At 34.5% G+C, this 22,677-nt stretch overlaps 3 protein-coding genes and 2 pseudogenes across 5 annotated transcripts; 3 read left to right on the forward strand and 2 right to left on the reverse strand.

Annotated features, from left to right (window-relative positions):
* Positions 1-369: 369 nt before the first annotated feature.
* Positions 370-2,560, reverse strand: LOC120203972 (cation/H(+) antiporter 15-like). Its single transcript, XM_039204094.1, has 4 exons — positions 2,122-2,560; positions 1,614-2,029; positions 1,201-1,526; positions 370-991 (listed from the first exon to the last, which is right to left on the reverse strand). Exons 1-4 carry the CDS (start codon positions 2,558-2,560, stop codon positions 370-372), a joined length of 1,803 nt encoding a protein of 600 aa, XP_039060025.1.
* Positions 2,561-3,986: 1,426 nt separating this feature from the next.
* LOC120204091 (putative ALA-interacting subunit 2) lies at positions 3,987-8,348 on the forward strand. Of its 3 annotated transcripts, none has more exons than XM_039204172.1 (9): positions 3,987-4,159; positions 4,765-4,879; positions 5,712-5,773; positions 5,916-5,990; positions 6,111-6,227; positions 6,914-6,984; positions 7,191-7,488; positions 7,663-7,967; positions 8,080-8,348. In XM_039204172.1, exons 2-8 carry the CDS (start codon positions 4,837-4,839, stop codon positions 7,954-7,956), a joined length of 960 nt encoding a protein of 319 aa, XP_039060103.1. In that variant the 5' UTR covers positions 3,987-4,159; positions 4,765-4,836; the 3' UTR covers positions 7,957-7,967; positions 8,080-8,348. The 3 variants fall into 3 exon arrangements, with proteins under 3 accessions (XP_039060103.1, XP_039060102.1, XP_039060104.1); XM_039204171.1 differs by having other exon boundaries at positions 7,663-7,952; positions 8,080-8,347; XM_039204173.1 differs by lacking the exon at positions 5,916-5,990 and having other exon boundaries at positions 7,663-7,952; positions 8,080-8,347.
* A 1,908-nt stretch (positions 8,349-10,256) lies between these two features.
* Positions 10,257-11,188, reverse strand: LOC120204092. The gene is made up of 2 exons (XM_039204174.1): positions 11,107-11,188; positions 10,257-11,014 (listed from the first exon to the last, which is right to left on the reverse strand). Exon 2 carries the CDS (start codon positions 11,008-11,010, stop codon positions 10,510-10,512), a length of 501 nt encoding a protein of 166 aa, XP_039060105.1. The 5' UTR covers positions 11,011-11,014; positions 11,107-11,188; the 3' UTR covers positions 10,257-10,509.
* A 3,857-nt stretch (positions 11,189-15,045) lies between these two features.
* On the forward strand, positions 15,046-18,951 carry LOC120204089 (annotated as a pseudogene).
* A 1,783-nt stretch (positions 18,952-20,734) lies between these two features.
* Positions 20,735-22,677, forward strand: LOC120203973 (annotated as a pseudogene).

Genomic DNA, 22,677 nt, shown 5'->3' on the forward strand with positions numbered 1-22,677 from the left:
TTGAAATATTTAAAAAGTTTAGGGATAAATTTGAAACGAGTAATAAATTTGGGACATGTGATACAATTAACTCTAAAAGGTTTAAAAACTATGAATAGTTTACATATTGTATTATATAAATATTTGTTAATATATATACACACACTCTCTATAAGATTACAAAGAATTTACAAAATAAAACAAATGGGAAGGAAAAACACTAAATGACGTAATCTCGCTGTTTAAATAGCTAAAACTATCCTGATTTTCTAGCCTCCTATGGATGATCATCAACTCCATGGTTCGTTTCCAGTTTCTCTTTAGAATCATAGTGTTGCGTCCACATCCTATTGCTAGTTGCCGTCGTTAGCCGCCGACTCCCGAAGTACATCACCGTTCGGTCAACGACCACCGGACCAAATCTTCTATCACTTGGCTATCGATGGCTTCGATGAATTGCTTCACCACTAGGACGGAGCTCGTGGCTGAATCCGATAACGCCAACAAGTCGCCGATGACCCCGAGCTCCGGACACTCGATCATGTCGTGTAACTCGGTCCTTATCGATGACTTTAGCCCCTCTCGTCTCCCCACGATGAATAACTCGAATTTGTTCTCCATTTCTTTCAATGTGACAGTCAATTCTTTCCCGTCGTGCAAAGTCTTCTCTTGGTTGGCGGTTTGTGTTCGGAACGTGTTTATGTAATCGTCGTCGATGTCATTCTCCTTCAAGGAATCGCCGAGATCTATTTCTAACAATCTTATAACGGTTAAGCTAACTCCAGGCTTCCTTGACATCCTCCATGTATAAGCTAATGCTTCACAATCATCGACTCCGCCAAGGAATAACACTGCTATGTCATGGATTCCTTCGTCGGGATCCAAGACTTTGGCCTCTTCGAGCCCTCGGTCAATGAATATTCCGACCGAACACGGAGCATTGAGAAGCACATTTTGATTTATGTTCCGAAAGGAAGTGATGGTCTCCCGTAGAGTCCCTTCTTTAGTTGCTCTTTTATGGAATGGTAAAATTAAGAATGTCACATGCTTGTCTTCGGCTAAACTACAAATGTCCCCGTGTATGGCCACGAACGGTGACGCCGTGGTGAGTGATTGGATCCGGACATTGCGAGTCTTGCTCTCGAATTCGGTAAAGGCCGTGACGATTTGATCGATTTCGGAGCTATTGTAAACATGGTCATCGTGCCGGAGTCTTCAAACCGGGGAGTATGCGAGTCATGCATGATAATCATCGCCGCCGGCCGGCCCGGGAGCTCGATGAGGTGGAGGGTGAACACCGTCATATGGTTACGTCGAGAATCATGAGTGGCACCGAGGAGCTTTAGTATACCCGGAACGTTGCAATAAGAATGGATGCATACAAGAATTCGTAACTCGGCTTCACTTTTAGCTTCTTTGATGCTCCTACTACTCCTCTTTACAAAAATTTTGGTCATCTTATAAATGGCAGCAATGGTGGAAGCAATTATGCTGTTCATGAATAGAATCGCAATTATCGTCACTGCATAATCGCCGTCCCGTAAAACCTAATTACGATCAAATTAAAGTATAAGAACTAAATTTTTAAATCGAATATAATAAAAGACCGACATCGAAATATAGAGGGAAGGTACCTTGTGGTCCAAGCCAGTGAGAACAATAAGAACGGCCCATATTCCCTTGGTGCTCATAAGTAATCCGAGAGCAAAGCTATCTTTAGTGTTAATGTTGGAGACGGCCGAGACCGGTAGGAAATTGATGACCTTAACGGAGAAAAGTAAGATTACAACGAAGAATACGAGGCTCCACTTTGTTATTTTGAAGATGTCAACTCGGAGGCCGGCGATGACGAAGAAAACCAGCATCAATAGTTCGGAAATGAAGTAAGCGAACCGGTCCTTCAATACGATGGCGAGATCATCAGGCATGATGAGCCCGAATATGAAAGCACCGACGATTGGGTGAGTACCGGTGACATCCGTAACGGACGCGCTTAAAACGACGCTGACGAGAGCAAAACGCAAGTAACTATCGCTGAAGTTTTTGTTGTCTTCAGAAGTGTAATTAACGATCCATGCGAGGAACGGGTGAAAAGAGTAATAAGAGGCCAATACATAGGCCGTTGTCGTAGTGATAACATACGGGCGTGTAACGGGTTACTACAAAATGGTATCAAAATCACAACTAGAATCCACGAAACCAAGTCGCTTATGAGGGCGATCGGCAACGCCAGACGTCCGTTCTCGGAGTTGAGCAACTTGAGATCAGATAGAATCTGGCTGACCGCCGGAAAACTCGTGACCTCCAACGAGGCCGCCCACAAGAAACCACATTCTTGGTGGTAATATTTATGTGCCTTGTGGTCCAAAAGTTCACGCAACAAATAGAAGAAAACAATCCCTGCAATCAAGGGAAGGAAAAGGCCTGTTATAGTGAGCACCACTGCCTTCTTGCTTATCCGACCGATCGCGGTTAAATCAAGCTCTAATCCGACTAAGAACATGTGAAGAACAAGTGCCAAGAACCCCAACGTTTCAACCGTAATAACGCTCCGTGTCGGAAACAAATCCGCAAAGTACATCATTCTCCCTAGCTCAGATGGACCTAACAATATGCCACCCTGCTAACATATACACATAGGTAACAACATCGAACATTCGAGAAAATGTCGCTTACGAGGATGTCGGAGATGATTCGAGGTTGATGTAACTACTTGAAAATGTGGTAGAGGGAGTGAGTGATGATTAAGATGACGGCGAGCTGCGTGATAAAGAGCGGGAGAGTTTCGCCGAAAGGGTTGTCACAATGCCAAGTTCCATTGTAGGTAGTGATGTTCAATAGGAGACACCGGTTCTCTACGGACTCGTCCATCATTTTCGGTCACTCAGTCGCGCTATCATCGATCCTTTCCGGCCGGTGTATGCATCAACCGGTGGCTAATTGTGGGGGAGGGGAGGAATAGAGGTAGGAAATGGGTCAAAAAGAAAGAAGAAAACGGAAGACAATAAGAGTTACTCATGAATTTACTGTAGGTTTAAGTGTAAGAAAATGGAAAAGGCCAAGTTTGAACATAATGAATACTAGTGGTGACTGTTTTGTAACTTTTAATAGTCGAGAGACTTAACAAAACAACATTCTATAGTCAGAAGATCATTTTGTAATTTTTAATAGTCGATGACTTAATAAAACAATACCATATAATTAAGAGACCATTTATGTACTTTACCCAATACTATTTTAGATCATTTTCAATTTAAACATTAGTTAAAGAAGGTCTTGAGTTCTCTCAATTTTTAGGTTTAAGTATTAAATATGTCCATGTTCTTTTAATATAAATAAAATTGGCTCTTTCAATGTTGGATCTTAGTTTCCTCCCCAAAATATTCAAGGACCAAACTAAGAAAAAAATTATCAAATTCAACAACTAAAAGTAACTTTACCCTTTTAAAAATCAATTGTAAAATATAATACACAACTTTTTTTCATGAGTTATATTTTTACTTTTTTTTTCAAAATAATAATGTATAATTTGATAATATATTATTTTTCAAAATCCAAGAAAAATAAGAAAATGATTTAAATAACAAAAAATATGAAAAAAAGAATGGGTAAAATATACATTTCGTACATAAACTATTAATTTTAGTCCGCTTTAATTATCTAAACTTTCAACTTTTTCAAAACCATACCTAACGTTTAGTTTTTATTTCATTTTAGTACTTTGTTATTTAAAATTTAATGTGTTTAGTACCTAAACTATTAGTTTTTGTTCATTTTAGTACCTAAAGTTTCAGTCTTTCTAAACTGAACACTAAATTTTGAACGGTTACTAAAATGAAACAAAAACTAAACTTTAGGTATGAATTTGGAACAATTAAAGTTTAGATGCTAAAATGAATCAAAATTAATAGTTTAGATACTAAATGCATAATTTACCGGAAAAGAATTAATCAAAATCCAAATAAAACGAATATTTATTTATTTAGTTTTCTGCTGCTTGACTTCGTCATCTTCCCCTTCCCTTCCCTTTCCCTCTTGAAGAAATTGAAAACACGATAGATAGATTCGAAAGATTCTAATTACCTCAACCAAAGAACTTTCACTTTCAGTTCAATTATCGAATAAAAGGGAAATTGGAATCCTAACGCGCCTCTCGTTTTCATATCTCTCATCACATCAGGTAAGTCTCTCGATCTTCGCTTCTCGTTTTCGTTTTTTTCCCCTAAATTTGATCCTAGCTATAGAGATTGCCGTGAATGTGAGAGAAAATAAATGTGAAGCTTACTTAATGTTCTGGATCGTTTGTTATTTAGTTTTCAGGAAGTAGTTTTTTTTTCATTATTACTGTTTTAGAATCAGGATTAATGAAATTATTGTAATTTGTGATCCGTAACTTTATGCTCCGTTTGCTTGCTTTGAAATTGCAAAAAATAAGATATTTTGAAATTGAAGCCGGCTAAGATTGAGCTATGTTTTGAGTTTAATTGGAGCTATAACTTTATGAATTTGTAAATTGTAACCTAAGGGAAGCAAACCGTGGAACTGAAAGGGGATGTAATGGAAATCAACACTGTAAAATGCTTGTGTCCGGAGAATTGTTGAATGTGAATCGAACAATGAAGACGATGAAATGTAGAATGTATTTGAATTGTGTTCTATTATAGTTGAGGTTTCATGCCGAACTTTTTCATTTAAAAATGCCTGCATGAAAATGAGGTTTTGTTTCTGGTATGGCTTGTGTGGAGGTTTCTGCTTTGCTGATTTGATTGGTGTGTTGTTATCCAGAAAACTTAGAGGCTGCGTTAAGGGATTGTTGTATTTTGGTGGGGGTGGTAGAACAAAGCTGAGTTTTCAGAAATGACAGATCCAAATAGAGAGAGATACAGAATCAGGGAAACAGGTTTATTTTTCTGTTTTGTTTATTTTTCTGTTTTGAATCTTTGTTTTTAGTTTTTGGACTCTTGAGGCTTTTTTATTTCATATCTTTGTTGGTTTGGTTTTATTTAGATACACGCACAACACACACTCCCTTGAACGGACACTCTAAGAGATCACCACATAGGTGGTACCACCTAAGATGGCTGTAAAGGCAGAGATATGCATGCTTCCCTAGTGTTTGTGCATGTTCTCACGCTCCACCTGCATGTGAAGACATATAGACAAACATAAATGGTACAAAATACGAGTCCTTTTGTTCTTTATATGTGTCCACTACCTGCATTGTTTGCATTTTTCTACCAGTTTGTACATCGAAAAGTGTTAAGCGAATATGTTCAACCATGTGGCTGCACCCTCACATGCAACAGTGGCTGTTATTAAATTAATGTATACGAGCATTTGTCATCAAATCTTTTGTACTTGGGGAGTTGCAGCAGTGAGAATAATCAGTGGAATGATGGTGCATTGTTTAAATTTTTTCTCCATAATAGCCATCGAGTATTGTTTAGAACATATTGAAAATTTAAATGAATGGATAGTTATGCTAATTTCTAACTGCTAACAGCAGACGGTTGGATGATACATAGACATACATGAATGCATATGCATAGATACTCCACCTGAGTCCGAGCCTGCCTCTTATTGAAAATTTGGTTTTCATATCAGAAGTACTATATTATATGAAGTGGTAGGAAAGCTGTCTGCTATCATCTCCAATATTGTTTTTCAGGATTAGTTGGACTTGCTGTTTAGTCTGCTGAGCAATCAAATAATACCTCATAAACATTTTGCAGCATTTTATTTGTTTACTCAGCAAAGTCTTCCAGCTTGCAAACCTGTCTTAACACCAGGATGGGTGAGAGCATGACAACTTTCTTTAATACTTGAATTTTTTATTTATCTCTGGCTAATATTTAACTTGCACTTTGTTGTGGTGGCTGTCTTTAGTGCTGATTATTATCTATTTTTATTGATAAGCGCCACTTTCATTTCTACAGGTTATTACGATATTTTTGTTTATGGGTTTAATTTTCATTCCTGTTGGCCTGGTTACTCTGCGTGCTTCTCATAGTGTAATTATCCATTCCTTGGTTCTTGTTATCTCTGCCTAGTTATTGTTATAATACATTTCGTGGCATCTGTTGTTATATCGAGAACATACTTGTGAATAACTATTTTTATTTGATTGGTAGGTTGTTGAAATTGTGGACCGATATGATATTGAATGTGTACCCGAGTCATCTAGAATTGATAAAATTTCATATATCCAAGATGACTCAATTCCCAAGAATTGTTCGCGTTTCATGAAGGTAATACTTCCTTTCTGTATTTGATATATTTTCGGAAGGGCAATCTTGACTACCTTTTCAAGTAAGTAACCTCTAAGTTGGCATAGTCATTTCTGTGTATTATCCTGACCATCTGGGATTCGCTATGGAAAGTGTCTTGCAATTCACTGTAGGCCAAGCTATATTTTCAACCATTTTGCAGTGTAAGACTGCAATTGAGTTCCTTCCGGATTATTACTTATTCTTAGGCTTTGAAATTTACCGAGTTAAAACATCTGATTATCAGTGAAAGTTTAGTTTATTCAAATTGGAAGGAAGGCTAGCTGAACTAATGTATCACAAAGTTGCTTTACTGTGCCTATCAAACTCTAAGTAGTTGGTGAAATCAAATTATATTCTTTTTCGATGAATTAAATTTGCATCCAACAAAGTTTAAAATGCTGTTTTTACCCCCTTCAATTTTGTCTGCAAGAATTATCCAATGTACTTGTGGTCATCTATGCATCTTTTTGTGGTTGGTATTTCTTCAAATGTAGGTGCGTTGTTCTTCGTAGAATACCTTTCCGTGGGTCTTAAAAATGCTGCTTGTGATAGGTTTCTGGTTACACTTGTTAAAGGAACGTGTTGAAATCTTTGATCTGTGAAATGTGTCTTCTTCTTTTTTCCTTTCATATGTGTTTATTTTGCATCTATAACTTGCTTTGTAGGTTCGCAAGTACATGAAAGCTCCAATTAACATTTACTATCAGCTCGATAATTATTATCAGAACCATCGAAGGTACAGACTCTTTTGCTTAACCATTTAATGCTTTAGCTTGGTCAACGTTGATGCTAAATTGATCCAGAGCTTTTAAATTGCTGCACGCTGCACTCTTTTCAGCCGTGGTAGTTTAGTTATATTTGTTATTTACAATTACTCCAAAGTTATGTTTATTCTCCGTAGTTTCTTCGATTTGCATTTCCTTTGTTTTATATGTTTTCTAGGTATGTCAAAAGCAGAAGCGATAAGCAACTCTTGCATGGTCGGAAGTATCATGACACGAGTTCCTGTCAACCTGTTGAGTTGAACAACGGTCAACCTATTGTTCCTTGTGGATTGATAGCATGGAGTTTATTTAATGATTCATTTACATTTATTCGCGAGAGAGCAGAACTTAAAGTTAACAGGAAGAACATTGCATGGAAGAGTGATCGAGATCACAAATTTGGAAAAAACGTTCATCCTTTCAGTTTCCAAAATGGAACCTTGATCGGTGGCGGGAAACTGTATCCAAAAATTCCTGTAAGTATTAGCTTGGTATCGAGACCTGCTACCCTGTTCTTTCCAATTCTTTTATCATCATTACTTACTCGAAATACATGTTTTCGAAATGACCGATGACATATCCTGCAATAACCACATTTCTTTGTTCTTTCTTTTTGGCTGCTGTAAAAATGGATGCATTAAAATCATTAGCTAAGCGACCAGGAGGATCTTATTGTATGGATGCGTACATCCGCTCTCCCTAGCTTCCGGAAATTGTACGGTAGAATCGAAGAGGATCTGGATGTCGATGATGTCATAGTAGTCAATCTAATGAACAACTACAACACTTACAGTTTTGGCGGTAAAAAGAAGCTTGTTCTTTCAACATCAAGCTGGTTGGGGGGAAAGAACAACTTCCTCGGCCATGCTTGCATCATTGTCGGATGCTCTTCTCTTGTCCTCGCCATCGTCTTTACGCTGCTCCATCTAAAATATCGAAGGTAAAAATTCAAGAGGTAATGACCTCTACCCTTCAAAGACTACACCATTATCCGGTGGATAGCATCTCCTCGGATTTTTGGAAATGTTATGAAGTCGTTAACAGATCGATAATCTTGCTGTTTGCAGGCCTTACGGAGACACGAGTTATTTACCATGGAACAGGAAAAGTCTGTCGGGGTGATTCGGGTGAGATTAATTTTACGTTCGAACTTTCAAACCGGTGAGTGATTTAATATCATAATTTGGAGAAACGTTTAGTTATTCCCTTTCGGAATTTGTTCGGACCGATGGGAAGAGAAAAAACCCGAGTGGCTTCGACGGCAGGTTATATACTGTTTTTATAGTTCAACTAAAGAAACATCATCAGGCAAATCCTCTCTCTAGGTGATAAATCAAGTATGCAAATATGAATATTGTACACGTTTTAAATGTATTACCTTGTGTTTATTACGTTATGTCGTTCGTACCGTGTTCCGTCCCGATTAGGAGTGTTCATTGTTCAATTTTATTTGAATTCAAGTTTATTCGAATCAATCGGTAAAATCAAATTTTAGTTCAATTAATCAGTTGAATAATTAAATGTTAGATCGGCTAACGTTTAATTTTTTTATTAAAGTTCGGTTATTAGTTAATTCGTTTTTTTAGTGGAACCAAGAATTAGACAATATTCGAGCTGGCCATAATTGGTTTAACTGATTAAAACAACAAAACAGTTTTTCAAATGACTATTGTATCTCAGTCAACATGTTAATGCTAAGATAATCATTAAATTTTTAACGGAAAAGGACTACATTGGAACATAATGAATATTCAAGTAATCATTTTATAATTTTTAATAGTTGAGAGATTATTTTATAATTTTTAATAGTCAATGGACTCAATAAAATATTATCCTATAATCGGGGATCGTTTGTGTACTTTATTCTTTTTTATAATAGTATACTTTAATGTTAAAAGAATGTTTATTAAGGACCGATTCGAGTTAATTCAAATGATAAGCAACTTGATATCACTTAAGTAGGTCTCGAGTATGAAATTTTGTATATGTAAAATTTCTTTACTAGGATAATCACCTATCAAAATTAAATGTGCGAAGTAAATCGATATGAATTAATCAGGATAAAAATGTTAGAAATCGAAAGAAAAAAAAAATTCTTACTTAGGGATTACTGTGTCTATGATAACTCATTAACAATTACCTCCTAATTATTAATCGTTACATTTAATTTTAAATTATTATATCATTTTATAACATAACATGTGAGTTAAGATTAAATCATGACGTAAAATTATTAATATCAATCCTATCAATTTACTTATTTTCTAGCTCATCGCTATTCATCACGTGATATATTAAAATAACACGTCATTTATATATCATGTTTTACTTTTAACTATCATCTAATATTGTTCATGTTGATGAGCTAAATAATGCTTTTAAAGTATTCTATATATAAATATATATATAAGATTAAGAGTTAATGGCTCATAGGTAAAAATATAATAATCGATAATATAATTAATCAAAATTTAATGAATCGGTAATATAAATAACTATAATATAATATTTTTAAAATTAGCGACTAGAAGTGACCAAAACTGAAACAAAAGTAGCTTTTTTAACATTATTTCTCTAAAAGAAAGTCCACCCACTGTTTTGCTCTTTTGACCGAAAACAATAACGATGTATTTAGTTCATGAAATGTAAAATTATTTTTAATAATAAGAGTTCTGGAATATAACATTACTTGAAGTGTTACTGTGAATATTACATTATATTATTTGAATTATTTAATAGGCATGCAAGTCGACAGTGTTATGTTGATGGAATATAAGATTATCTTCAAGTGTATTTTACCAACTTGTCATTGTGATTAATTTTCTTTTCTAATAAGTTAAACTTCACACTCTTGTAATAGATTTTATCAAAAATCTAAGTTAAATTTATGAAAATGATAAAAAATAAAATGCATCGCAAAAAAATATTTATACTAAAGATATAAATACATCATAGTCCTAACAAAAAGCTACCACAGAAACGAAAAATCTGAATCAAAAGGGACTTAATATAAAACCCGAATTTTGAGATAAAATTCGATTCTGACCAGAAATAATATAAAATTATTAATTTTATTTAATAAATAAGAACTTAATTGAAAAATATATATAAAGAGGAATATTTTTACAATTATACCTAAATATATAAGATATATTTAGATTATTTTTTAGGTCGGATCGAGTAAAATTTTTCACACTAAATGCGAACTCGACATAAATCCAATTTTTTTAAAAAATTAAACCCGATCCGGATACCATACTCATCCCTAATGAAGACTCTTAATGACGTCCAAAACACACACCCTTGAGTGCACTTACAAGAGAATCCATGGAAAAGCAACAAAACCAACCCAAAATACACAATGCCCCAACTACTACAAAGCCTAGCGTTTATCCCATCAACTCCATTTATGTTCTTGTTCCTCAATCGAGTCCCGCAGCAAATAGATATAAGCCCCTCAATCAACTTTAAGAATGACAGTAAGAAAGGATTTACCCTTAAGGAATCTCCCGCTCCGATGCAGCCTCATCGTATTCACCATCAGGAGCGAATTCATGACAAAGTGACTTAAGGGCTTCTTCTCTCTCAGCACGCATCCTCCGCAACTGCAATTCGAGATCAGCAATCTTCTTATCCTTGGCGTTAATCAGAGCAGCACGGGCAGAAGCGAAGGAAGCGCGCTGTTCATTAAACATAGCCACTTTGGCAACATCTTGTACAGTAAACAGGCCACCGGCCTTCTTCTTGAGCTTATCAGCCACGGCAAGGCCATGAACGGCTTTCTGTCTTTCGGGGGTCAGCAAGTAGTCGAGGAAGGCATAGAAGCCGTCGGGGGTCGTGGCCCGAACGCTCGGAAAGTGATGCTGTTTAACACCAAGGCATAGAAGCAGACGGGGCAACTTCTGCCGAACAGAATCGACGATCGGAGTATGTTTATCAACTGCAGGGCCCTTGGCGTCTTTAATTGTCACATCCCGACAGGAACTGTTCTCAGCCATACCTCTGCGAAAAAGAAGCGGGAGAAAAGTAAGTTATTTTTAAGAACATGAAAAAATAAAGAAGAAAAGGGACGAATTTGAAAAGAAAAAAAAAACCTTTTCTCTCTCTCTCATTTTGCCTTGCATTTCTGTCTCTGCCTCCCCTCCCACTCACGCACGATATAGAAGAAGAAGAACGGATTTAGGGATTTAATAATTTTTATTATATTTAGGTTTTAGGTTTTAAATAATTATTTTTTCACTTAATGTTTTGGGTTTAGACCAAAATAGACTCAATAAGTTAATTAAATTTGTGTTACAAACTTATCTTAAAAAAGGTAAACTATGCAAATACTTTCATATATTTTTAGTTTGACCAACTTTGATCATTAATTTAAAAATTCAGAGAGAATATTTTCTAATGTTATCGATCTGTTCGGTTTTAGTCCCTAAAATTATTGATTCATTCGATTTTAGTCCTCCATCCGTTAACTCTCGTTTGATTTTAGTCCCTCCGCCATGTTAGAAAATTAAACAAAAAGGAGTTAATGAAAATTAATAGTGAAGAGACTAAAATTGAATGAATCAACAACGTTAGCAACCATTTCTCCTTATTTTTTAAATTGGTGATCAAAGTTAGTTAGACCCTAAATATAAGAAACTATCCACATAATTTACCCTTAAAAAATTTGGGTTACAAACTTATAATGTTATATTTTTTAGATAAATGATGAGTTATTTTTAATATTATGAGTTTTAAGTTATTACTTAAACAAGTGTGTTGGTCACCTGCAGCAGCTATCGATTTTCTGTCCAAAAATAGCAGTTCGAACGTAAGGAGATCGAGGGAAGCACTCATTAATCTCACTCGAATACTCACCTCTAGAAATAAATGAGAACAATCGAATCCCAACTTTTGTTCGTTAAAGCGTTGATATCCCACATCGATTAGAGTATTTCGATACTACTCATGTTGGATGCTTAACATGGTATCAGAGCCTCGATTTTGTTATATTATTAACCATGCTTAATACCTTTTTTTAATTTTAACATGATAAGAAAATAAACTGAATAAAACCTACTTAAGAAACTCAAATACAACATACTACTATTCCTCTTAAGAAACTAAGAATAAATTTATTTTAAAAAAATTAATACTAAAATAAGTGTCCAAACAATACATAAATTCTCGAATATGTGCTTAAACTATTTTTTAACTCATCCATGTGTTTAACGTTACAAATGTTACCGTCAATAGTGTAAATTTTTTCGTTACGTGACACATTTCAAAATCTGGTAATTTTAGAAAAAAAAATTTAAAAAATTTGAAAACCCCTTTCTTTTTAAATGTAAAAAAATCACAGACTCTTAAAATCTTTAATTCTAGTCTCATTTACTTCAACTGTCAATCATCTCCGGTCACCCAATCATCTGCGATCGACCACCCATACGTTGCCAATCATCCAATGATTGGTTGCAACTCTTATTATCATCTCAAAACCTAAAATTCTAAAATCCCTAAAATCTCAATACTCAATCCTTCAAATTAAATCGTGATAATCGACCGTTTCCACGACCGTGACAGCCGATCATTTGGTTGGGCGTTTAACCTGTGGTCGTTTGGCCATGGAAAAAGGAGCAAGGGGAGGAGAGCAAGGGTGGGAGAAGGGGCAAACGACGGTTTGATCGTTTGATTTTTTAAAATAATGTTTTTATTTTTTAAGAAAAATAAAATTTTAAAATTATAAGATTGTGACACGTGTCATTTAACGAGGTTTTATAACGACCATTACAAACCAGACACCTAAATGAGTAACGTTTGTGGGCACCTGGATGAGTAAAAAAATAGTTTATACACCTATTTGAGAATAACAATATAGTTTGAGCACTTATTTTTAGTATTAAGCCTTAAAAAATATTTGGTAAATTATGCTTTTAATACATAAACTATCAGTTTTGGTTTGTTTTCGTACCTAAACTTTTATTTTCTTCAAAATCATATCTAACTTTTAGTTTTTGTTTCATTTTAATACCATGTCGTTAAAAACTTAGTAAACGTGCTCGTCGATCGCCACGTCTATAGTCGTTGATCGTCGCATTCGTCTGTTTATCAAGCTCAAACTTTCCAACTTACACCTTTTCGACATTCTGAACACGATTTCGGCCACCGTTTCATCGAAAAATGCCTTAATCTCCTCAAATCAATAATGGACTCTTCGATTTCTTCATTCTTCAATCTCCATGGTCCATCGTTCAGTGGGCCTGAAATTAGACTATGTTGGTCAACTCGTAATTCTCCCGTGGTTTACCGTTTGTATTGATTGTTCGTCCAGTAGGACTATGTCATGTTAGCCTGTCCATTAAGTTTTTAACGATAGATACTAAAAATGAAATAAAAACTAAATTTTATGTATGTTTTTTAAAAAAAAAATAAAGTTTAAATACTAAAACAGATAAAAATTAATAATTTAGGTAATAAAAGCTTAGTTTACCCAAAAATATTTTTATTTTATTTACATATATTATTTTAATATTTGGTGGATCAAGTCCCTTTGGATTGTCTTCTTAGCGATTGGGACACGTCGGTAAATGGTAGCTGCTACGCGTGGCATTTATATATTAGAAAAAAGTTTCTTTGCACCAAATATCAGAAACTATGCTTACGTTATAGATTAGTCCCTAAATTTCACATAAAATATTATTTTAAATATATTTGAAATATATGGATTTTTTTGGATATTAAATTATGAAATTGAACATAAATTTGATAGATGTACTTTAAATATACTCTACATCAGATTTAAACTGTCATTTATCGCTCAAGTACATCAATACAATATTGATACTCTGAAGATTCAATCAAAAAATATTTTTGAAATTAGGCACTGAATTACTCTAGACTATAGTTTGAGGACGTTTATTGAAGTTAGCCTGAAAATAAAATAGAGTAATTACACATTTAGAACCTAAACTATCAGTTTTAATCTATTTTAATACCTAATTTTTTTATTTTTTAAAATTATACCTAACGTTTTGTTTTCATTTCATTTTAGTACCATATCATTAAAGATCAATGTTTTTAGTACATAAACTATCCGTTTTAGTACCATGCCGTTAAAAACTAAACACATTTAGTACCTAAATTATCAGTTTTGGTATGTTTTAGTACCTAAACTTTAAAAAAAAAATCAAAAACTCACCTAACGTTCAATTTTCATTTCATTTTAGTATCATGCTGTTAAAAACTTAATTAGTACCTAAACTACCAGTTTTGATCCGTTTTAGTACCTAAACTTTTAATTTTTTCAAAAACTTACCTAACATTTAGTTTTCATTTCATTTTAGTAACTTGATGTAAAAAACTTAACGCGCTTAGTACATAATTTATTAGTTTTGGTATGTTTTAGTACCTAAATTTTTAATTTTTTCAAAAACTTACCTAACTTTTAGTTTTCATTTAATTTTAGTACCATGTCGTTAAAAACTTAACATGATAAATACCTAAACTATCAGTTTTGATCCGTTTTAGTACCTAAACTTATATTTTTTTCAAAAACTTACCTAACATTTGGTTTTCATTTCATTTTAGTACCCCACATTTAAAAATTTAACGCGTTTAGTGCGTAAACTATCAGTTTCGGTATGCTTTAGTGCCTAAACTTTCAATTTTTTAAAAAACTTACCTAATGTTTAGTTTTCATTTCATTTTAGTACCCTATCGTTAAAAACTTATGCGTTTAGTTCCTAAATTATCAATTTTCGTCCATTTTAGTAACTCAACTTTCAATTTTTCAAAACTCAACGTTAAATGTTGAACGAGATACTAAAATGAAACAAAAAAAAATTTAGGTATGATTTTAAAATAATAAAAGTTTGAGTTCTAAAACATATTAAAATTGATAATTTATATACTAAACTCATAATTTACCCAATAAAATAAGATGTTCCAAATAAGATAAGAACAAAAAGAATTCGTATTCTTTGACCATTACTTACTAATTATATATATATAATAATTTGTTGTGTTTTCTTCTTTATTTAGCTTCTGTAAGTAAATTGGTTGCTTGTCTCCTCTGTCTCTCCTTTAAAGTGATGAACTCTTTCTCCTCGAGAATCTGAAACCTCAAATTCAGAAAGGGAACCCAAATTTCCCTTGGAAAATTCTTTTTTTGTTGTTGTAAAGTTTTCATCTTTTTGTTTTCAATTTGGAAATTGATTTTGATTTTGGGATGGCGATGTTATTGGAAGATATTGTACAATCCGTGGAGATGTGGTTGAAGCTGATTAAGAAGCCGCAACCTTACATTGACCCTAATTTGGACCCGGTTTTATTAGTTCCGGGTATTGCCGGGTCGATTTTGAATGCCGTGGATAATCAAAACGGGAAAGAAGAACGGGTTTGGGTTCGGATCCTTGGTGCCGATTATAAGTTAAGGACCAAGCTCTGGTCTCGTTTTGATCCTTCTACTGGTAATTTTTTTTGGTTTTTTGGTGCTAAGAAATTTAGTGGAATTGTTGAAACTAGAAAGTGTTTGTTTCGTTGAGTATTTTGGGGAATTTTAAGAAACTTGAGATTCTCATCTTATATTCATAATCATGAGTATCAGATATTGCGTGTTGGGATCTGTTTGCTAATATTTGGAAATTTGTGGAGTGATTATGTAATTGTTGTTTCATGGTTTGTGAAACAGGTAAAACTGTATCCTTAGATCCAAATACAAGTATTAAAGTTCCTGAAGGAAGATAAGGACTTCGAGCCATTGATGTCTTGGACCCTGATATGGTATAAAGCTGCATGCATGTACATATTCCCCTTACTATCATGTAATGTATGATGCAAGAAGTTTTATTTGGATGTTAACCCCAAAACTTCTTGCCCTTAACTAAAGTTAGATTTCATTTTGTATGAAGCGTTTTGTCCGTGAAAATGAGACTTGACATTTCGAAATTGCTAAGATAACCCATGTATGACCCTTAAGTTTGTATGGAACCTAATGGGAATGAACTAATTATGGTTTTGGATGAACTTCTTTCCTCTTGATGCAAGATCATCGGTCGCGAGTGTGTTAGTTATTTTCATGATATGATTGCTGAAATGATCAAGTGGGGTTTTCAAGAAGGGAAGACGCTTTTCGGGTTTGGTTATGATTTTCGCCAAAGTAACAGGTATAATCATTGATTTCTCTTCCTAATGTAGTATGGTGGCCTTATTTATCTTTGTAGTTGAAGATATGTTTTCAATGTGTTGATTGTTTTTTCTTCTCTTTTAGGTTACAAGAAACAATGGACCGCCTGGCAGCGAAATTGGAGTCGGTGTACAATGCTTCAGGAGGGAAAAAGATAAATATCATAAGTCATTCTATGGGTGGCCTTTTGATAAAATGTTTCATGGGGCTTCACAGCGATGTAAGGAACCCACTCCCATCTTCTTCAATGCCCCTCTTTTCTTCTTTTTCCATGTTTTGCTTCTCGATTTCTCTCATATCTATATATGGTTTAGTATTGTATCTCTTTGTGGTATACTGCTGCTTTTCTTCTGCAGGTTTTTCAGAAATATGTAAAGAACTGGATTGCAATTGCCGCACCATTCCGGGGTACGTGGTCTTTGTAAATTGAGTAGAGAACAAGACACTTAAACAATTTCAGTTTAACCATTGTTCTATTCCGGATTCAGAAACATTATCCATCTCAATGTCCACTAAAGAATCCAATAGTTCAGGCAAAAAAGAGAGAGATGACCTTGTATTTAGACAGCTTGATCTAATTTGAGTTCAACTCCTTATTGAGATGCAATTTAAATGTTCCCAACAGGTGCACCCGGATATATCGCTTCTACCTTTCTAATGGAATGTCATTCGTTGACGGTTGGGAACAGAATTTTTTATTTCGAAGTGGAGCATGCACCAATTGGTATGTGATTATTTTCTAAATTACTTGTCGCTTTCAGCATTTCTACTTAGATAGATACTCGTGAGGGCATTAACTCTCTATTGATGTGTCCATCACTTACGAATGTAGAGTCTGTTAAAATGTCTTCACCACTCTCACCTAATTACGCAATCCTAATTATTTATGCTTCGTTTTATGTGCTTGTTTATTTCTGTATAGACATAAGTCGTTGAAATCGTCTACCAGCTGTTACTTGGGGCTTGTGGCATAAGTGTCTCAACATGAATTAAGAGTGGTTCACTTTTAGGCCAAAACTTTTGATTGGTTGGCTTAAAGGAAAACGAGTAATCTCAAATGAAGTTGTAATTAAATGGAAGATTATGATTGCATTATGATGTTGCTACAGTGTCGTATATTGAAATGTTTATGTATATTTTTAATGTCAATGCTCTTCGTTGTTATTTCCAGATTAGTTTAAGTTGCTTATTTCTGTGCTGCATCGTTCAGCTGATCGAGTGCCCATCGATATACGAGTTAATGGCTTGTCCACATTTCCATTGGCAACATACGCCTCTTCTTGAGATATAGAGGGAGAAAGAAGGATGTGATGGAATTCCTCGGACTATTCTAGAATCCTATCGCCCTCGAGATTGCATCGATATTTTTAAGGAAGCTCTTTCTGGAAATTCGGTAAGCTATGAACATTGATTGTGCAAGAAGGAAGTTAATTAGTCTTAGGCGTGACTCCATTGCTAATAAATAAATAAATAGAGAAGGAAAAGCTTCATCGATGAGTTCCAAGCGATTGCTTGCATTTCGTAATTTCAGGTTGACTATGACGGGGAGATGATTCCACTACCTTTCAATTCGGAGATCTTGAAATGGGTTAAAGAGACACAAAAGGTGTTGTCTAATGCTAAGCTTCCTTCCGGAGTTAAATTTTACAATATATATGGGATGAATCTCGATACACCTCACAGCGTTTGGTGGTGCCTCTATCCCATTGCTTTGTTTAAATCGCTCGATGATTATTTCCGTTTCCGTTACAAACTTAATATGATCCGTGGTATTTTGCAGCTATGGAAGTGAGGAGACACCGGTCACAAATATTCAAGACTTGCGGTACTTTCAGGTGATCTTTGTTGTGCTGTAATTCTAAGAACTTGTAAATCAGCCCATAGATACAAGACTTGCAGAATTCATTACTGAATTTATTCTATACGTCAGCCCAAATATATATGCGTCGACGGTGATGGAACGGTTCCGACAGAATCAGCTAAGGTCAGTACCCCAATTAACTAATTTACTCCTATGAACTCGTGGACAACACTCTATCTTTACAACTTTAGAATTTGTTTGATTTTCGAATCAAGTAATCCATACGGTTACCCGACTACCGACGAATGTTCGGGTGATCATAGTCGTTAGATTTCAGTTAACCTCATCCTTTGATAAGCAAGTTATATCAATTGTTGAATTATAAATATGAATTCCGAATTCGAGAATCGTGCCGTTATTAGTTATAGTATATATTGCGTGTCCAATTATTCTTTCTGGATTCTAATCTTATTGTGTATCATGGACTGGCGTCTATAACTCGTATTTGTTCTTGTTACTTTCAGGCAGATGGACTACAGGCCGAAGCTAGGGTCGGGGTACCCGGCGAGCATCGGGGAATTCTTTGCGAACCTCACGTATTCCGAATTCTCAAACACTGGTTAAGGGCAGGTGATCCGGACCCTTTCTACAACCCGGTAAACGATTACGTTATTTTACCAACGGCATTCGAAATGGAAAGCCACCGCGAGAAAGGTTTGCAAGTTACTACACTCAAAGAGGAATGGGAAATCATCTCCGAAGATCAAGACGACCTCGGCGACTCGGCTAGTAGAAAACCAGTCGTTAGCTCGATTTCCGTTTTGCAAGGAGGAAGTAGGCAATCCTCGAGGTCCGAAGCCCGGGCAACCGTCGTCGTTCATCCGCAAAACGAGGGTCAGCAACACGTGGAGCTAAACGCCATCAGTGTATCCGTTGATACATAGGAATCCGACTCATGTAACTCTTGTATATTATTGTGTGTTTATATACTTGGAAAACTCGACATGTATTTCAATGTTTATATTATAATATTATATATTGTTATAAATTTAGTTTTTATGTGATATAAATTATATAATATATACAAATAATGCAATCGAACTTAATTTTGAATATTGTGAATAGAAAAAAAAAATTAACATTAGGAGTGCCTTCTCATTCAGGGTACAATTGAACTCGAATCTTTAATAATTGACTGCAATTACTTAATAAAAAAGGGGTTAAGTACACAAATGGTATCCGATTATAGGATTATGTTTTATTAAGTTCCTTGACTATTAAAAGTTACAAAACGGTAACTCCACTACTCATTATGTTCTAGGCATATTTTTTTCTGTTAAAAATTGATGGTATTCTCAGCTGAACGTTAACCCTATTGATTGTGATGTGATAAAATCTGATCTCAAAATCTCAAACGACTATCATATCACAATTATCATGCTAACATTTAGCTTAGACAACAATCAAATTTTCAACAGAAAATAACGGGTTTGGAGCATATTGAATAGCCGGGTGATCATTTTGTAACTTTTAATAGTCGAAAAACTTAATAAAGCAACATTTTATAATTAGAGGACTATTTTATAACTTTTAATAATTAAAGGTCTTAATAAAATAATACACTATATTCAGGGACCATTTCTGTACGTTACCCTTATTTATTTTGTGGTACTAAAACAGCAGCTCGTAAATTTTGGCGCATATCTAAGAGCCGAAATGCAAAAAAAAAAAATGATAAATTAAATATTCTATAGCCTTTTTCTATATGGACCATTCTCTAAATTTAATATTTCATTTGAATAATTATCTTTAATAAGTAATATTTAATATTTTATAAAAGCCCATATTTAATAATTCTAAAATTTAAAAATAATAGAATTTGTCTTATTTTCCCCTTAATCGTCGTTAGTTTTTTTCTTCTTCAACTTTGTGATCGATGATAACATCAGTATTGATGTTGATCGTCTACCGTCAGTATTCATTGTTTTTCTTTTGTTTTATTATAATATAATATCTTTATATTTTTCTTATTTTTTATTTTCAATATTTATGTCTTTATGACACATCTTCTTTTACTTGTATGACACGTTTTTCACTGTCTCAATGGCATGTTTTCAACTGTTTAGCCGTTATTTTCATTTGTCATTTTTTTTAAGTTGGATTTGATGTCGTCACGATTGATCAATATGATGATTCATTTGTTATCATACTAATTTTTCCTGCTTTGTAACCTCCTTTTGGATTTGGATACACGATTTACGTTCGTGGATAATATTTTCACGTCGCTCGATTATGATTTGCGATTTATTGGTGGCATTTTAATAGCTTCATCCCATTTTATGGTTTGTTTATCGATATCTACCTTTTATATGAGTTTATTTTGTTAGGTTTTTAACATTTTTCCTTGTATGGTCCTTGTGATCTTAAGTGTTTAATTTTCTCGTGTTTAGAAAAATATATTTATCATTATTTAGTTAATATTGTTTTATATTTTCTATTTTTAATAAAATTAACGGCTTCTTTCAAAAAATAATTTTAAGATTTAATCTTGATAAACTTTTTTTAATTTCAGAAGGGATTTCCGACCCTCAAATAAGTTCGATATCATCTCTCGAGGGTCGAAGAAAGAAAATAAATTAGTGTAAAACTCAAAAGTTTGCGTATTGGTACCACTTTGCCTGCATCACTATTTAAACCATTGGAAGAACTTCAATTGATCATTAAGGCCCCAAACACCACATGTGCAGATCTTCAACACATGGGAACCATTCCGAATAAGCTTATCGTCACGGTTTCGATATTGTTTCGGGTTTTATCCGTCTATTCAGCCCAGAATACCGCTGATTTTTTTGTCTTCAGAGATTCACTGGTCGAAGCCGGAAACAACTTTTACATCGACACATTGGCTAAACCCGAGTTCCCTAATAGTATCGACTTCCCGAAAGGCACTCCGTCCGGACGATATACGAATTCCCGAATAGTTACAGACGTTATACGCAAGTTTCTACGATTTTTTTTTTAAAAAAAGTGATTGTAGTATCTAGACAATGTGATATTATGGTCATCATTTTGCTATTGATATTTGTTGCGCTAGTTATTCGACTCGAAAAACATACATGATGAAAAACGTACATGATATCAAAAGCGCAACAAAATTGATAATTTTGATACTAAATGCATAGTTTACCCTAGATTTAATCAGATTTGACCATGAAAAGTGAAAAAACATGAAAATCGGTCCAACCCGAACCCGAATGGACCCAAACTTGGAGTGACCAAAACTCGAAGTGACGTTAACATATAACGAGTTGGCTTGAAAATTCGAATGACATGTACTTGAAATGATATTTAATCCGAAATTGACCTGAATCTAAATGACACAAATTTTTTAGGCTAAACTATGCATTTAGTACTTAATTTATCATTTTTGATTTGTTTTAGTACCTAAACTTTTAATTTTTTCAAAACCATGCCTAACGTTTAGTTTTTATTTCATTTTAGTACCCAACTATTAAAAACTTAACACAATTAGTACCTAGACTCTCAATTTTTTCAAAACTTAGCGTTATTGAACAAGGTACTAAAATGAAACAAAAACTAAACTTTAGGTATGGTTTTGAAAAATTAAAAGTTTAGGTACTAAAATAGGCCAAAACTGATAGTTTAGGTACTAAACACGTAATTTACCAAAAGTTTTTGTATATACTTTTTGTAGGGTGAAAGAATTTGCATGGATAAACAATTGGATTACTTTGGCAAGACATTATATCAAGAATTGGTGAACCAACGGCTCAAGAATTACTCAGAAGCTCACTCTATTTTCTTTCAATTGGGGCCAACGATATCCTATTCGGAGAATATGAAACTCTTGATCGAATTACTTACACAGACGAAGTAGTTTCCAATTTCAAATCCCAGATCACAGTAAGATCTTGTCGTTCTCGAGTTTACGAATTGTTAATTCCGATAAAATCTCATTGTACAGATCGAGAGGTTTACTCGGTATAATCACCGAGTAAATATCTCGACCTCTTCGAGTGAAAACCCTCTCAGGCTTTCATTTGAACAAAATGTTCATTTGGTTCAACTCAAGAGAGAAAGTCCTAATCGAAATCCGACCTCGAACGATCTTTGATCTATGTGAATCGCAGAGACTTTATACCATTGATGCTAGGAAGTTTGCGGTGGTCGGGGTCTCGAAAGTCGGCTGCATTCCATTCGAGATCGATACACATTTATGTGCCTAGAATTGTGTCGATTCATTAAATAACTTCGCCAAGTTGTTAAACTCGAAATTGAAGAGCCTGGTCGAAGATCTTTCGAGCAATCTTACGGGAACGATGCTCGTTTACGTCGATAATTACGCGGTAACCGAAGACATCATTAACAACGCTAGATCATATGGTGAGATTCATCGATAGACTTTTGAATTTGGATTTAGGAGTGTCAATGAGTTTGGTTTCTTTTTCTTTTCCAGGATTTGAGACTGTAGATTACGCTTGTTGCGAAGTGATCGGGAGACACGGCGGTCTGGTTCCGTGCATGCAAGTGTCTCCAGTTTGCTCGGATCGTAACAAGTTCGTGTTTTGGGATCCGTACCGCCCGACGGAGTCGGCGATTTTAATCGCGGCAAAGCATGTATTAGATGGTGGTCGTGAATATGTTTCACCCATCAATATCCGACAACTTGCTAATTCTTAA

The sequence above is a fragment of the Hibiscus syriacus genome, unplaced genomic scaffold, assembly GCF_006381635.1.
Source record: "Hibiscus syriacus cultivar Baekdansim isolate YM2019G1 unplaced genomic scaffold, ASM638163v2 tig00010533_pilon, whole genome shotgun sequence".
Lineage (NCBI taxonomy): Eukaryota > Viridiplantae > Streptophyta > Magnoliopsida > Malvales > Malvaceae > Hibiscus > Hibiscus syriacus.

What these genes read in the sequence shown, in the direction of transcription:
- LOC120203972 (XM_039204094.1), bottom strand. Translation starts at nt 2,560, where the DNA reads ATGTACTTTGCGGATTTGTTTCCGACACGGAGCGTTATTACGGTTGAA. An exon ending in TAGTAACCCGTTACACGCCC is followed by an intron (nt 2,030 to 2,121) that starts GTATGTTATCAC and finishes ACACTTCTGAAG; the next exon opens with ACAACAAAAACTTCAGCGAT. An exon ending in CATGACTCGCATACTCCCCG is followed by an intron (nt 992 to 1,200) that starts GTTTGAAGACTC and finishes ATTCCATAAAAG; the next exon opens with AGCAACTAAAGAAGGGACTC.
- LOC120204091 (XM_039204171.1), top strand. Translation starts at nt 4,837, where the DNA reads ATGACAGATCCAAATAGAGAGAGATACAGAATCAGGGAAACAG. An exon ending in CTCTGCGTGCTTCTCATAGT is followed by an intron (nt 5,991 to 6,110) that starts GTAATTATCCAT and finishes TTTGATTGGTAG; the next exon opens with GTTGTTGAAATTGTGGACCG. An exon ending in TATTATCAGAACCATCGAAG is followed by an intron (nt 6,985 to 7,190) that starts GTACAGACTCTT and finishes TATGTTTTCTAG; the next exon opens with GTATGTCAAAAGCAGAAGCG.
- LOC120204092 (XM_039204174.1), bottom strand. Translation starts at nt 11,010, where the DNA reads ATGGCTGAGAACAGTTCCTGTCGGGATGTGACAATTAAAGACGCCAAG.